The sequence below is a fragment of the Centroberyx gerrardi genome, chromosome 20 (assembly GCF_048128805.1).
Source record: "Centroberyx gerrardi isolate f3 chromosome 20, fCenGer3.hap1.cur.20231027, whole genome shotgun sequence".
NCBI classification, from domain to species: domain Eukaryota; kingdom Metazoa; phylum Chordata; class Actinopteri; order Beryciformes; family Berycidae; genus Centroberyx; species Centroberyx gerrardi.
In genome coordinates, this window is record NC_136016.1 from 2,292,639 (window position 1) to 2,307,788 (window position 15,150).

Here is a 15,150-nt window from a genome sequence, read left to right on the forward strand (position 1 = left end):
TAATTTATTTCATTAATGTTTTGTTGTTTTTTTTGCTTTTCTTTCATTGTTAAAGCACTTTGTAAACAAAAAAAAGTTAAAGTAAAAAAAAGGGTTTAAAAAAGGTGCTATACAAATGAAGTTAATCACCATCATTATTATTGTTGTTGTCAGTAGTAGTAGGCTAGTAGTAGTAGAAGCAGTAGTAATAGTAGTAGTAGTAGTAGCGTTAGTAGTAGCTAGTAGTAATAGCAGCAGTAGCAGTAGTAGTAGCAGTAGTAGTAGTAGTAGTAGTAGTAGTAGTAGCGTTAGTAGTAGCTAGTAGTGGCAGTAGTAGTAGTAGTAGGCTAGTAGCAGTAGTAGCAGGCAGCAGTAGTAGTAGTAGTAGCAGAAGTAGTAGCAGTCGTAGTAGCCTAGTAGTAATAGTAGCAGCAGTAGTAGTAGTAGTAGTAGTAGTAGTAGTAGTAGCAGCAGGAGTAGTAGTAGTAGTAGTAGTAGTAGTAGTAGTAGTAGCAGCAGCAGGAGTAGTAGTAGTAGTAGTAGTAGTAGCAGCAGCAGGAGTAGTAGTAGTAGTAGTAGTAGTAGTAGCAGCAGGAGTAGTAGTAGTAGTAGTAGTAGTAGTAGTAGTAGTAGCAGCAGCAGTAGTAGTAGTAGTAGTAGTAGTAGTAGCAGCAGCAGGAGTAGTAGTAGTAGTAGTAGCAGCAGCAGGAGTAGTAGTAGTAGTAGTAGTAGTAGTAGTAGTAGTAGTAGTAGTAGAAGAAGAAGCAGCAGGAGTAGTAGTAGTAGTAGTAGTAGAAGAAGCAGCAGGAGTAGTAGTAGTAGTAGTACTAAGCAGTAGCATATGGAAAGCAGCAGCAGTAGTAGTAGTAGTGGAAGCAGCAGTAGTAGTAGGAGGCTAGTAGCAGTAGCCTAGTAGTAGTAGGCTATTAGTAGTAAGCAGTAGCAGCAGCAGCAGCAGCAGTAGTGGTAGTAGTAGTCCAAAAGTTGTTGCGAAAGGAGCGCATCAATTGAAAAAAAACCAACATAAATCAACTGCATTTTCATTACAGATTCATCTTACTACAGATTCATTCTTAATATTCTTCATTTACATAGTTTGCAAGTTTAATACATCCATGGTGTGAACAGTTTCCCTACTTTTTTTTTTTTAATTCCCCTAGGCTACTTTTTTTTTTAACTCACTTACAATAATTCATTGTCTTCATTACAGTTTTTCTCGATCCCTTACACACTATAACTGGGCCTATTAACTAAACATCCCAAACCATGACGCCATCTACCAAAAGACAGACCCATTTCCCAAAACTATAAACACTATTCCCCTGTTTCCACACATGATTCAGATTTGTTGAACTTTTTGTGAAAAACTCTACACACAAATCCCTTCATATATCATTGGCTGCACCATGTGCTCATTTAGAAAGCACTGGCATTCAATATCATTAACTCAAGTCATCACAGCTTGAACCCAATTAACACACAATTCCCCAGGTGCAAACACTAAGAGTCAAAATTGTTCACACACCAATCAGAACCTCAGGATAGACAAAGGGCCACGGGTCAGTTCACTTGTTTTGTGATGTGATGTTGATGAGAATCTCTGGCCTGACCCAGACCAGAGACGGGATGCTGAGGCAGAATAAATGTGATTTCTTTCTTTATGTACAAACTGGTTTGTTTTTTTCATTGGTTTATATTGGTAAATACATGGAAATTATTTTACTGTATTCTACGTTCTTTATCAGTTGCATATTTTTACAGTACATTTACTTTTTCACTCAATTTCAGTTTATTTTACTACAGTACATTGAGGAATTACTGTAAAAATGTTGAAAATGTATACATGTGTTGTGTCTTTATATTGTGTTCATCATGTAAAGAGGTTGTTCTGGGGGAAAACCATAAGCACCATTATTCATTGCAGTAACAGGTTTTTACGGTAGTGTTTTGAATTGATCTCAGCAGTGTGTAATGGCTGTTTTGTAGTGTATGTGTATTTGATGGCTTTTGTGTGATGTCTGAAGGCAAAGTTTGGTTTAGATGTAAGATTACATGGTTTTGAGTGGAGAGTTTGGTTTTGACATGGAAGTTTGAAGTTTGTGAAGATGAGTGTGCAGTTATGCATTTGTGTTTAGAGTTTTGGGAAATGGAGCATAATTTCAAGAAATGTGTCTTAGCAATCAAAAAAAACTGTAATCAATAATTCAAGTGATTCTTCTCCACAGCCACAGAGTTGAAGGTGTCACAATATCTGAAAATGGTTTCATATTTCAAACTCTTTTAACTTTAACCTGAGTTATTTTCACCATTCCCTTGATCATGTGCTCCCCTTGTCAGCTTCATATATTTGAACTAAAGATAGTTAACTTTCAATTCAATTCAGGAAGTGGATTTTCATCACTAATTTTTCATCATTTTTGGTCGGAGATGGTTGTCATAACTAATGTCTTGAGAAATGACTGAACATGCTCTAGAATTAGCAGATAAATCCCTGTTTCTATTCGCATTTTTGAAATTACTGAACTGGAAGTGAATTTCATACAATTCTGATTTGAAGGACATTTAAGATATTTTTTATCCATATAGGCTCACTGCCATTGGTTGAATTCTTCCATAGATTGAATAGACTCTTGATATTTTCGGTCGAGTCGAGTTTGTCACACGAGAGAGAGAGAGAGAGAGAGAGAGAGAGAGAGAGAGAGAGAGAGAGAGAGAGAGAGAGATTTAATCATTTTCAATTTGTAAACACAGTTACAGCCAGGGGTTAAAGTGGGCGTTCCGGCACCTTCGATTAATAAGTAAATAAATCTGATTGGCAGTTTCATACATAATAATGTCAAGCGAGTTCACAGGGCTGCCAACTCTCACACATGGACCGTGAGACTCACGCAATTGACACTTTTCACACTCTCTCACGCCACAAGTCCATTTTCTCATGCAGTGAAAAACAAATTCATAACTGATAACATTGCGGCGCGAAAAGAGGAAACTCCATAGACAGCGCACGGACAGACAAGACAGAGCAGCACAGCGCAACAGCAGCACCGCATCTCTCCCTCTCCTCTCGCGCCGTGCGCACGCAGGCAGGAGTGAGAGTGAGTTACTATGGTTACGGGACGCTCTGTGTCTGCCGCTCTGAAACTTTCTCGCGATTCCCAATAATAGGTTTTTAGGTTAGTATGCCTATGCAAAATCATGAATGTAAGCACCTCAATGCCGAAATCTAGTAATATAACATAATTTTACATTTTTGGTTAACATTATACAGGGTTGTTTCTTGACTTAATCCAAGAGGTTAGGTGGTGTAGAAATGCAGGAAATTAGTTTTAAATAACTTTTTTTTTTTCCACCAATTATGTATTTTTTTTTAAGTTCCCCTAGGCTACTTGATTTTTTTTTTTAACTCACTTATAATAATTCATTGTCTTCATTAATCAGTAATTAATTGACTTATAAGTGATATAAGTGTTAATATAATAGGAATCAATTGACTTCTTTAGCTGTTACCAGAGCCATATAGAGAGATCTCTCTATATGGCTCTGGCTGTTACATACATCCATGGTTGTGAGCGGAAGTGGTTGGTTGTTGTCATGGTAACGACTGGAGCGTCAACCACAGGTGTCAACATGTCCGGAGGAGCGAAAAGCCGTGAAAAGAAAGAACCTCCAAAAGTAAAAGATTCTGTATGAATAAATGACTATTTGCATTTCTCAAAGCCTTCAAAAAACGTGTTTATCTTGTGCCAACTCACCTTATAATATGGATAACAAGAGCATTTTTGTCGTTTCCCTCGCAAGAAAGAAGAGGAAAAACGCTTCCCCCAGTGGAGAGCGTTGACACACAAACAAATAGGCGAGTTGTTGGAGAAGTCTGTGGATGAGGTTCAGTCGTAAGTAGCCCCGATATGTTCCTGCTTCCTTCGTATGGCAAGACCCAAACTCTATTTAAAAACATCGAAGAGTTCAATGCAGCCTTGCTTTTTGGCAAAAATACATACATGGTAGAACACGAGATAAGATTTAGCTAACTCTTCAGTGTCTTTTATGAAATTCGGCATACAGATGACCCACCAAACAGAACTTTATTTCAACAAAATCCCAACTTTTAGTATTGGTTCACACTGCGCACTACCGCCCTCGGTGGGGTATCGTTTGCGGAAGAAGATTGTGGGTCTAACAGGCGAACCAATGATAAAAGTTGAAATTTGATCGATACAAGTGCTGCTCGGTGTATGGGATGTATGCCGAAACAAAGACTGAAGCCTAATTGTTTGTACATGGTCTTAAATCATGTTCTACAACTTGTGTATGTTTGCCCATAAGCAAAGTAACTTTAAATTACCAGATATTTAAGTGGAGTTCGGTGTTATTATATCTTGCTATACTTGCTATACTACACTTGCTATACCTTTGTGTTTGTGTGCGTGTGTGCGTGTATGTGTGTGTGTGTGTGTGTGTGTGTGTGTGTGTGTGTGTGTGTGTGTGTGTGTGTGTGTGTGTGTGTGAACCCCTAGCTTCTCACTCACTGGATAAAAGCACTAGCTAAATACCTCATGTGAATTTCTATATTTCATCCAGATGTGTTTTCTGTTGTCCGTTCCCACTTTCAGGGAGTTTGAGGAGATTCTGGGCTTTAGGAACCAGCAGACCTGTATGAAGGAAGCCGCCCTGCTCGACTACTACGTCTGTGGCTTCTGGCGGGCTAAAGAGGCTGACTTCACCCCCACACAGACCTCCTTCACCATGGCTGTACTGCACATGCTCCTGGATAACATAAGAGGTGGGCAAGACAGACAGATAGAGAGAAAGAGAAGAAAACAGGCAGAGAAACAGACAATATTTAAATGGTGGTTGGTACTAGGTAGAAGAGACAGTTTTTGAGTTGGTAGGTGATGTAACGAACCACAAGGTACCCAATGTACGCCAGTTATGCCTGCTAGAAATCTGTGCTTTATTAGATTAGATGAAATGTAAATGATTTCTGTGGGGAAACTGGGTCGTTGCAGCTGCAAATAGTAATAGGATCCACTTGTCAATAAATGTGGGATGGAAATGTAGAGTAAATGGGGGGTATTAAACATAAAGGAAGCAACAAAATCAACTCAACATATTTAGAAAAATATATGCATGAATAGAAGAAATATAGCAAAATGACAGCAGTAGAAAATACTGAGACAATATGAAAAATGTGTACTATAGGAAAATATATGAAAAGTATGAGAATATACAGTATGCAGTATGAAAATAAATGAAGAAACAGAGATAAATGACAGCGTGAGAAAAAATATGAAAATCTCACAAAATTTGAATTTACAGCATTAATACAGAATAATACAGTAAAGTGTGTGTCACTGAGATGCAGAAAAAGTGTATAGACGTGCAGATGTGTAGATAAGATATGTATAGAAGTGCAGATTTGTGCGTTATTGTCATATTCCAGAGAAACAGATGGGGTTTGTCGATAACTTGATGGAGTTTTCCAAGGCCTTAGCCGCCGCTCGCCAGCACCTGGCCTCCGAGGGCGACACCGCTCCACTTCTAGACAGAGAGCAAGCCACAGTGCTTATAGATTACATCAGAAGCAGGTAACAAGCATCTTCGATATAGGCTTGGGCCGATATTCGATAATATTGCATATTGCCGATATTTTGTGAATATCGCAATATTTTCCACGGCATCAAATATTGTTGCTTAGATCGCAATTGTGCAAACTTTTAAACTTATAAACCTACAATCTACTAGTGGTAGGATAGTAAAAAAACAAAAATAATCATAGTTGTAGTGAAAAATTTGTCATTTTATTTCAAGTGGGTTCCCTTTTCCACAGTCAGCCCGTTTTCCTGGAAATAGCAGGACTGAGCAACTTACACCAAATGGCCATTGTTTAGGGATAATTGTTATTATTAATAGCCTAGAAATTTGATGTAATTTAGGAGAAATAAAAAAAAATACCCCAAAATACCTGTATATCGTGTACCGTATATACCCGTATATTGTGATATTTTGGTGGGACCGCATTGCGATAATACATTTTGGATATTGCCCAAGCCTAATTTGATAAGAATTTTTCAAGCTCTGATTTGGAAACCATGCAGAGAAGGCTGACAGGAGGGGTCAAAAATACATACCCAAGTCATTCTGGAGAAAATAATATCAAACGCTGAGAACTGTTCGGCCGTCACAGCATTTTCAGTAAAACGCTGTAGGCTAGTAGGTGTGTTGTTTGCATATTGTGTATATATTTTGGCTCAGTAGCCCTCAAAATCAGTTTTGGGACATGTAAAAAAATGATTTAGAAAATGTGGGTTCCTTTACAAAAGAGGAAAAAGCCAAATAACAAAGTTGTAAAAAATGTATTTGAGCCTCTGCTTGGCGACCTCTTCATTTTTAAACATTTTTTTTTAAACCTGCTAAAACTCACTTTAAAAAATACACACTGCTGTAGGCTGACATAAATCTTTATGACATAAATGAAATAGTACAGTACATCTTTTAAGGGGAAAAAAATACTTCTCTGAAAGCATAATTGATGTTTGTTAGTATTGGTGGCTGTTTGCTGTATGATGATCACCAATTGGAGGTCATACTTTACCCTCCTTTTTATTTACCACTACATCACTGACTATAGGTTTAACAGGTTGTGTTTGGTAAAAGTCTAGAAGAGGCCTTTGGTGAGGATATAGTCTTTATTTTGAGATTTGACTGTGTCATTTAGTACTTTTTTAGGCCATACTGTGTTATACTAATAGTCAAATACACTTTTTACATGTTCATCTGACCCTGTGTGACCTGTTGGCTGCAGTCTGTTTCACAAATACAGACTCTATGAGCTTCTCTTCACCACAGCCAGAGAAGAACTGCTGATAGGCATGGAGGTCAGACAGCTAGTGTGTGTGTGTGTGTGTGTGCATGAGTTTGCACTTGTATGTGTATGTCCATTGATGCCTATTATATACTTTATGTTTTATAATAATACTATATATTGAATGTTGATTATTATAGTATATATTGCACACTTTCTATTCCAGAACATGTCAATGTGTGTGTGCGTGCGTTTGTTTAAACTACATTTTATACTTCCTGCATTCCAGAGGACGATTGAGGTGATCAGCAGTGAGGATGCTTTCGCCCCATTGGAGGAAGGCATGTCAGCTGACCTCTACTTCCGCTATCTGGCCCTGCCTCCTATTCAGGAACGCAAAGAGGTGGCGGATGGATGGATGGATGGATGGATAATGGATGGATGGATCACTTACTAAATGATGGACAGATTACTGAATGAATAAACGAATGATGAATGGATGTATAATTGTGTATTGATTGGGAGTTGGATGAGTAAATGAATGAATCTTTTGGTAAAAGGATATGTGTATCAATGTATGGATGGATGTACTGTATGAATGGATAATGGAGTAACTGATAAATGGATAGATCAGTGTGAGCTCTGACTTGCTATTACTCAATTATCCACAAGGGGGCACTGTCTGCCCATGGAACCATACATTAGCAGGCCAGCACATCTTTGACCTCCGGTTTTATTTACTGCAAAGCAGAAAAATGCCAGAAATTTTAAAAAAATGTCTAATAATTTATCATATTGACCAAATAATAATATCTTGGCAGTCCTTTCATCTTATAATTTATCACACTGACCAGATCATAATATCTTGGCAGTCACCAGTCAGAAATTTTGTTAGTATAACCAGGCTGTGTGATTAACTGGTAGATTAAATCAAGCACACCCCAAATCGGTACAAAATCCGACACCATTTTAAGATATAAATATTGCTGATTTCTGTCCACAGATGAAGCAGCAAGAGTCGGGGGAGATGCACCAGAATCTGGCCCAACAGATGGAGAGGGATGCGGAGGAGAAGAAGGAGGAGGAGGGGGAGGCTGGAGAGTATTCCGTCCAAGAGGTGAAGGAGGTGCTGGGAGAGCTGGCCAAAGACATGCTGGGGAGCCTCCAGGTATACTACACCACCACACCAGAGGTCTGACAGACTTTTAGGGGCTTCGGTAGCAAAGTGACTGCTGAATCTGAGAACCAAGTCTTGAGTCTAGACTGAGGAACAGTCAGAATCAATCGCTTTTTAGTCTCATTGAAATCAATGCTAAACCTGAGTGGGAAAATTGGGGTGAAATGGTCTCTTCGTTTAGCACATGGAGTTTCAATAGTCTAAACGATGATATAAAGCGTGAATGTCCTTCTGTACTGTAAGAGCCATTCTAAAAGATGATTTGTATATTTGAAATAATGAAAATAGTGTTAATTGAAATACTAGTGGTATTGAATAGTTAATTTGTACTATAGTTGTATTTGTTGATTATTATAGAACATTAGATTTTCCTATAGTTCCTTATGTGTAATACATTCCAAGTAGTTGAAATGCTCCTTTATGTCACTGTCATTAGACTCAATTGGAGTGAGAAAGTCAATGGAGCAACACCGTTTTTGTACCGAGAAAAATGATTTGCCAACTGATGAATCTTGTTAGTCTGAAACAGTTTGTTTTTCACTGAATGTTCTAAATGGGAGTTACTGGTCTTTGGAGATTTATTCACATCAGACTCATTGCTTTCTGCATGGATTTCAACTCAGTAGTTGCACATTTTGAAATACTGAAGGAGTGCTGCTACATGTGCTACAGTTCCTTCTTAACCGGCTCCTCAAAAGGTAGATAACTGTCAAAAACCACCCCCGGGTGTCTGGCCACAGATTTACTGCTGGCAGACAGACTACCTGTTGTGAGTCATTCTTCTGGAGCTGGCTATCAATGAGTTGTAAAAAGTAAATATTAGTAATTCCTCTTTCTCTAATCATATGCAAATGAGTTTCAATGACATCGTACGATGGGAAAACGTACTGCCGGGTTCTTCATCCATTAGTTTATATGGACTGCTGCCATACAATTATGTATAGTGATATACTATATATGTAGATGAACCTATTTATGATGGTAAGACAACACATACTCTGGTATTTCATAATGAATCACATTGTTGTATCAGCAGTGCTTATATGTATGTATGTAACTTCATGTATGTTACTGTGTTCTCTATAGAAGAGATGAAGGCAGCCGAGCAACTAAAGATCGCATTCAAATAAACTGATCATTAATAAACGGATCATTAATTAATAAACCTATTCTTACCATATCTTTAAATATAAGGGATTCATTCAGGGATTCATTGTTTACCCTATAATTATTTTTTGTTGGGGTATGAAAGCCTCTGAAACAGCATTTAGACCATCATGGGACACTAAAACTCTCCATTGAAATCCAGAATAATTATTAAGGGTTAGCAGCTTTTTAAGGCAGTAATACACCCCCATCTATTCAGTTGGAGTGAAAGTCTGTGATACATTGCTGCCTTTAAATGAAAAATGAATTTACAAAAAACATAAGTGAACAATTAGGTGAATACATAAAATATGCAAAGAAAATCAAATGTCATGGCAGGTTTTCCAGGCTGTTTCTATGTAGCTGTGGTCAGGAGGAACCTCCATCATATCAGAGGGTGGATGACATGACTGGATGATATCTGATATTTAATAAAACAAATAAATATAACTAATCCTAACCCTTTTGCGCAGGCAACGGCATGCCGCAACACAAAACAATCAGAATAACAAGGATTATGTCACTCTATATCCAGTGGTTTTCCACAACTTGTTCTCACAAGCCACCGATTTTTTGTATTTATCTCTCTCTCTCTCTCTCTCTCCCTCTCTCATGGAGCTGGTTACGACCGGCGCTTAGAGGGGGATCATGTTGTTTTCAAAGCATGACTGGTATTCCTCCTGCTTTTAATAAGCTTGTAGCGGCATCTAATAACACAGGGAGAGATAGAGAGGGATGGAGAGAGAAAGAGGGAAGGAGGGAGGGAGGGAGCGTGACAGCAAAAATGAGAATTAGGTGAAAGAGAAGGAATGCATTGAGGGGAAGAGAGGGCTTTAACAAAGAGATAAAAGATAGATGGGAGAGAGAGAGAGAGAGATAGAGAGAGAGAGAATGATCTTATTTGATAAAGTCCTGAACAGCTGCAGAGGGACGGTTGCCCGGTTCTTATTAAGTGACTAACTGTCCTGTAATGCGAAACCACCACCCCACACACACACACACACACACACACACACACACTCAGTCGGTCTGATTGTTAGCTATCTCCCAGTGGAACCTACTACAGCTATTTCTATCTGCGCTATCTATAACACATCATAGGGCATCATAAGCACACCATAAGCACATTATGAGTCAACTACAATCATTATAACCATCAATCATCACACAATCATTTTCCATATCTCAAAGAATTTGCTAAAGAGGCTTGGATATTTTCTTTGGCCATTGTACAGGCAGCAACCTCATTACATAGTCATAGCAGATTCATAAACGCATTAAAATGCATGGGATTTTCAGATGGGATTATAATGTCAGAATTGCGCATACTGTATATGCTTATATTACACTTACAATGGGCTCCTGATGCCTTTAAATTGCACTTCAAATAAAGTGTTGCCAAAGTATAAAGGCTGACACTATTATTATATAGTGGAATAATTTGAATATATGCAGTCACAAGTATAGGGATAGAGAGCTATACAGTTGGTCTTTTTTTTTTACTGTTATGATTTAAAATAGGGTGTAAAACTGAGGCCAATGAAGACTCATAAGCACAATCCAACTCAATCATCTTTAATGTTAAATCTATATTTAACTGTAGATGACAGAAAGACAGATTTTCACTATGGACTGTATGATCCAATAAGCAAAGAATTCCACTGCATGTACTGTATGCTTTAAATCTTTCATTCTGCGGGATATTTTAGTGGACGAGCTGTTTTTAGTCCTGACACAGATCGCCGGTGCCTGTTCCAAATTGCATCTTCCTTGTAAACGATATTTAATAGCCTCCATCTTGGCTCGGCTCGCTCTCTTTCAGTCCCGCTTCCCCCCTCTCTCTTTCCCCTTAAAAATAATAAACTCCGATATGTTTTATTTGTTCTTTTTATCGAAGGTGAATCTCAAAATGCTACAAGGGAAAACAATTAGAATAGAATCCGCTCTGTTTCACTGTCTCTGAGAGGGTGTGTGTGTGTGTGTGTAGGGGGGGGGGGGGGGGGGGGGGGGGGGAGTTGAGTTTATAAGGTTCCCAGGAGTCTAACTGGGCATGTGGCTCTCATCAGGCCTTATAAGGCTGACGTTCCGAAAACTGGCCCCCGTGCAGCGTAGGGCGAATACCATAAGTGGATTGGAACCGTTTAATTTGGAAGTATACAGTGACCCAGAGAAAATAAATGGAACTATGCTGTGAAGCCGTAAACATAGTAGTAGTACACAATATAGAATATCTCTCGGGCCCCTAGGAGTCAGGAGCATGGTTGTAATTAGCGATGCTCAAAACGGATAGCTGCAGTAAAAGGAATAAGAATAACAAAATCAAGGCTGGATGGATTGAGGACTTGCAGTTTTCAGGAAAACAGTCAAATATTTGCAAGCCAAATAATTACCGTCGCAAAGACAGGGAGTGTGCAAAAAGGGAACAGGTCTTTCTTGTAAAACAGTAACGGGTGTGGGAAGAACAAAATGAAAGCAGGAGAATGAAGGCTTCCAGCTGCAGAGTGCATTAAAACAAACACTTGTATGCAAAGTGACTCAATTGATGGAGAAGCGCGGATGACGCAGAAAGGAAACGGATCTTTTGAAATCTTGCGAAATACGTTTCATCGAGTTGAAAGTTGAAAGTTGAAGCTAAACTGATGACAAATCCGACGTGGAACCAATCCCATCCACGCCAATGTATTGCTTTCTGAATTTTCTATGCTTCGACTCAAAGGCTGCATTGTCCTCTGCCATTCTCTGATCTATCCCTGTGTGTGTGTGTGTGTGTGTGTGTGTGTGTGTGTGTGTGTGTGTGGGTCGGACTGGCCTGACTTGAACGACCTATGTGGCTGGGCAAAAGTTACTCTGGAGTGGGTAGGGTCTAACTCCGAGGCAGTAAATGTCTCAGAGGAGGTTATATCTGACCCCAGTATCTCTGTGAGAGCAACTGTGAATGTCGGTGGAACAGAACATCAACTTCCACTAACAAATGCCCGAGGTCACCTCTTGAGGGCGCAACAACAGAGACAACGGCAACACTGGACTGAGTTGAAACTTCAAGGGAAGCTAGCATGTCTCCCTGCTGCAGATCACTCTGTCTCCCACACAGTGTTCAAAAGTGTAGCTATAGATGAGAGCATTGTCATCTTCACTATAAAAGCAAGATTACAGGTTTTACCAACTAAGCTTAATCTTTCCATCTGGCTTCCTGACAGTCATGCTCCTCACTGTAAACACCATGGTCACGACCAGATAGCTGAAACCATGTCCCACATCTTAAATGGTTGCCATGTATACAGGGGGCTTTACATATGTAGGCATGACAGAATAGTGGATCTGATATCAAAAGATATCACATCTATCTTCAGGTCTTCTATAATGCTGTATAAGCATTCTGCTGTGAAGCCGAGCATGTTCAGTCTGTGTAGTGAGGATTCAGAAGTGTTCTCTAATATTACAGCTAACACTCCCGATGTTGTTGTTGTCAATGAAAATCTTACAGAGGTGTTCGTTCTAGAGGTCGGCTGTACTTTTGACTACAGCCTAGAGGAAGCCTTTCTAACTAAGATGCTGAAATATCAACAGCTGGAGCAGACCATTTCACAGCTAGGCTACAAGTGCAAACTTTTAGTTTTCATATTTGGCAGCCTGGGTCATGCGCACAAGCTAGTTGTGAGGGGCCTTCAGATGGCTGGTCTCCCTAAAAGAAGGGCCAAGCAGTTAGCGAGGTATTGTTCAGTATCTGCTATCATTGGTAGCCGCTCAATATGGAGAAGGCGTTGCTTTTTATACCCTTGAAGTGGATTCTGTCTATTATCCCTCGACCTGCCACTGCTTTCATCCTGTATGTATGCAACAATGTGGCTGCCAATCAGGCACTTATGTAACTGACTGACCCAATATCTGATTGCATTAATAGTGTTTATGTCCTTTGTATGCTTGTATTTATGTGGACATAAATAAATATTTTAAATGTGTGTGTGTGTGTGTGTGTGTGTGCGTGTGTGTGTCGTTCCCAGGCCGAGTTCAGCGAGAAACTCCGGCTTCAAGAGGAGAGCTATGCCGCCAGAATAGCATGCCTGAAAAACAGCTCCGCCAAATAGCTGCAATACATCACGTCTTCAATAATTTATTCATAAATGTCATAAATATTATTCAATTTCATTTAATAACATGTCTTGAATAATTGATCTCGGCCACATACTCAATTTGAATGACTCCAGGCGCATTTTCCACATCAGTAGAAAAATGAATGTCTTTGGGTTTTTTTTTTTTTTTTAAATGATGCTGCTTATTGAGTGCGTTTTAGTGCAGCACAGTATTTCACACTGTTTTCCCTATCTTTAAACTGCATGGGTAATAAGAATTAAGGGAAAATCCACCCTAAAACTGAATTTTTAAGGGCTTATGTTTCTTATGTCCTAGTGCAGTTTAATCAACTGTCTACCAACAATGCTGGAGAAATTGTGACATGAAAAAAAACTTTGTAATTTAGCTTAATTTCCGTCAAAAACAGCCAAAACGTATAGGCTATGTGTTCAGAAAGACTGCTTTTACTAACAAAGCATCCTAATAAGAAGAGCTTTAGAGCTGTGCTTAAGACTGAATGAATTACCATGAATTCAATAAAGTTCATTTGGATATAAACGCTCAAACACTCAACCTTCATCATTATGTCTTAGTTTTTGCCCCAAAATCCCATCCCTGTGTTTGGCTTGCATCTGCATGTGTGTGTGTGTGTATGTGTGTGTGTGTGTGTGTGTGTCTGCATATGTATACCTGTGTTTGTTTCTTTTGTATGTGTGTGAGAATGTATGTGAGTGTGCTTCTGTATGTGTGCAAATGTGTGTGTAAGTGCCTGCTTTTGTGTGTGTGTGTGTGTGTGTGTGTGTGTGTGTGTTCACCTTGGGTTTCTGCTGATCCCATTTGTGCAGAGTGTCAGTGGGAAGTATTGTCTTTTCTGCTGAACTCACTGCTGAACCAAACACAGGTTGACCTGCTTTTATCCTCTAGTGTGAGACTAAATCGTTTGCCCTCTTCTGGACAACAATGCACATTGCAGAAACACTTCATGTCCTTGTACTGGACCTCAAATCCTGGGTTTTCCAACTTTTTACTTAAACTTTTACTTTCTAAGATAAATGAAAGGTAAAAATGTTGCAATGCTTATATTTGAGCACAGAACTGTACAGTACATGTACAGTATTTTACTGTCCGGAGTCACCCTCCGGACAGTAAAATACTGTACATGTACAGTATCACTGTACATGTACTGTCATCACCTGACAGTACCACGAAAAATCTCATCTGCATGTACATTAATTATTTCTCACCTATGTTCATACTGCATATAGTGTATGTCTCAGTAAGTTCTCCTGCTGTTATTTTGCACACCCTGCATACATACTGTTATATATATACTGTACTGTAGTTTATACTTTTCTTTCTTATGCTGTAGTTTTGTAATGGTCGGTTGCATTCTAATACCCCCATTTGCTCTATTCTTATGTATGTTCTATTTTTCTTTGCTGCTGCAAAGGCCCAATTTCCCAACTGGGATCATTCTTATCTTAAAATAACGACTAATCTTATAGAGCCAGAATTAATGGTTTTCCTGTGTCCAGTTGGATACCACCGTTACGAAAACACTATGGCATCCATAATGCATGGCCTGGACAATCCAAACACTCCATGTATAAAAAGAGTATATTTTAGATGTGTGGTCAGTCTTTTCTTTCCTCTGTGCTGATGTACAAAGCAAAAGCATTAAATTCCAAGGCGCATCAAGTTACTGGTGGCTTGAAGTAAGGCACCTCAAGCTGTTTTTATTTGCTTGGAAATATCCCATATTGTGATTTTAGTGTGATCCTGCAGCCGGAGCTACTGGACGAGGCCCAAAGTGCATTAACATGGAGGGGACATTTGTGATCATAACCCTCTGAAATCGAAGTTTAAAAGCCCCATAGCGCAAAATGACCATAATACATCTGTGGGAACTGATAGGGTTGTTCATCAATACCAGTGACTCAACAATTACTTGACCAGGGGCCGGATTCACCAATGT

At 39.1% G+C, this 15,150-nt stretch overlaps 2 protein-coding genes across 2 annotated transcripts in view; one reads left to right on the forward strand and one right to left on the reverse strand.

Annotated features, from left to right (window-relative positions):
• Positions 1 to 15,150, reverse strand: part of LOC139918094 (NHL repeat-containing protein 3-like) — a 296,510-nt gene that overhangs the window by 820 nt on the left and 280,540 nt on the right. The window lies entirely within an intron of this gene.
• On the forward strand, positions 3,607 to 13,189 carry cabcoco1 (ciliary associated calcium binding coiled-coil 1). Its single transcript, XM_071906338.2, has 8 exons — positions 3,607 to 3,663; positions 3,778 to 3,869; positions 4,590 to 4,759; positions 5,420 to 5,564; positions 6,782 to 6,854; positions 7,071 to 7,184; positions 7,785 to 7,949; positions 13,106 to 13,189. Exons 1-8 carry the CDS (start codon positions 3,607 to 3,609, stop codon positions 13,187 to 13,189), a joined length of 900 nt encoding a protein of 299 aa, XP_071762439.2.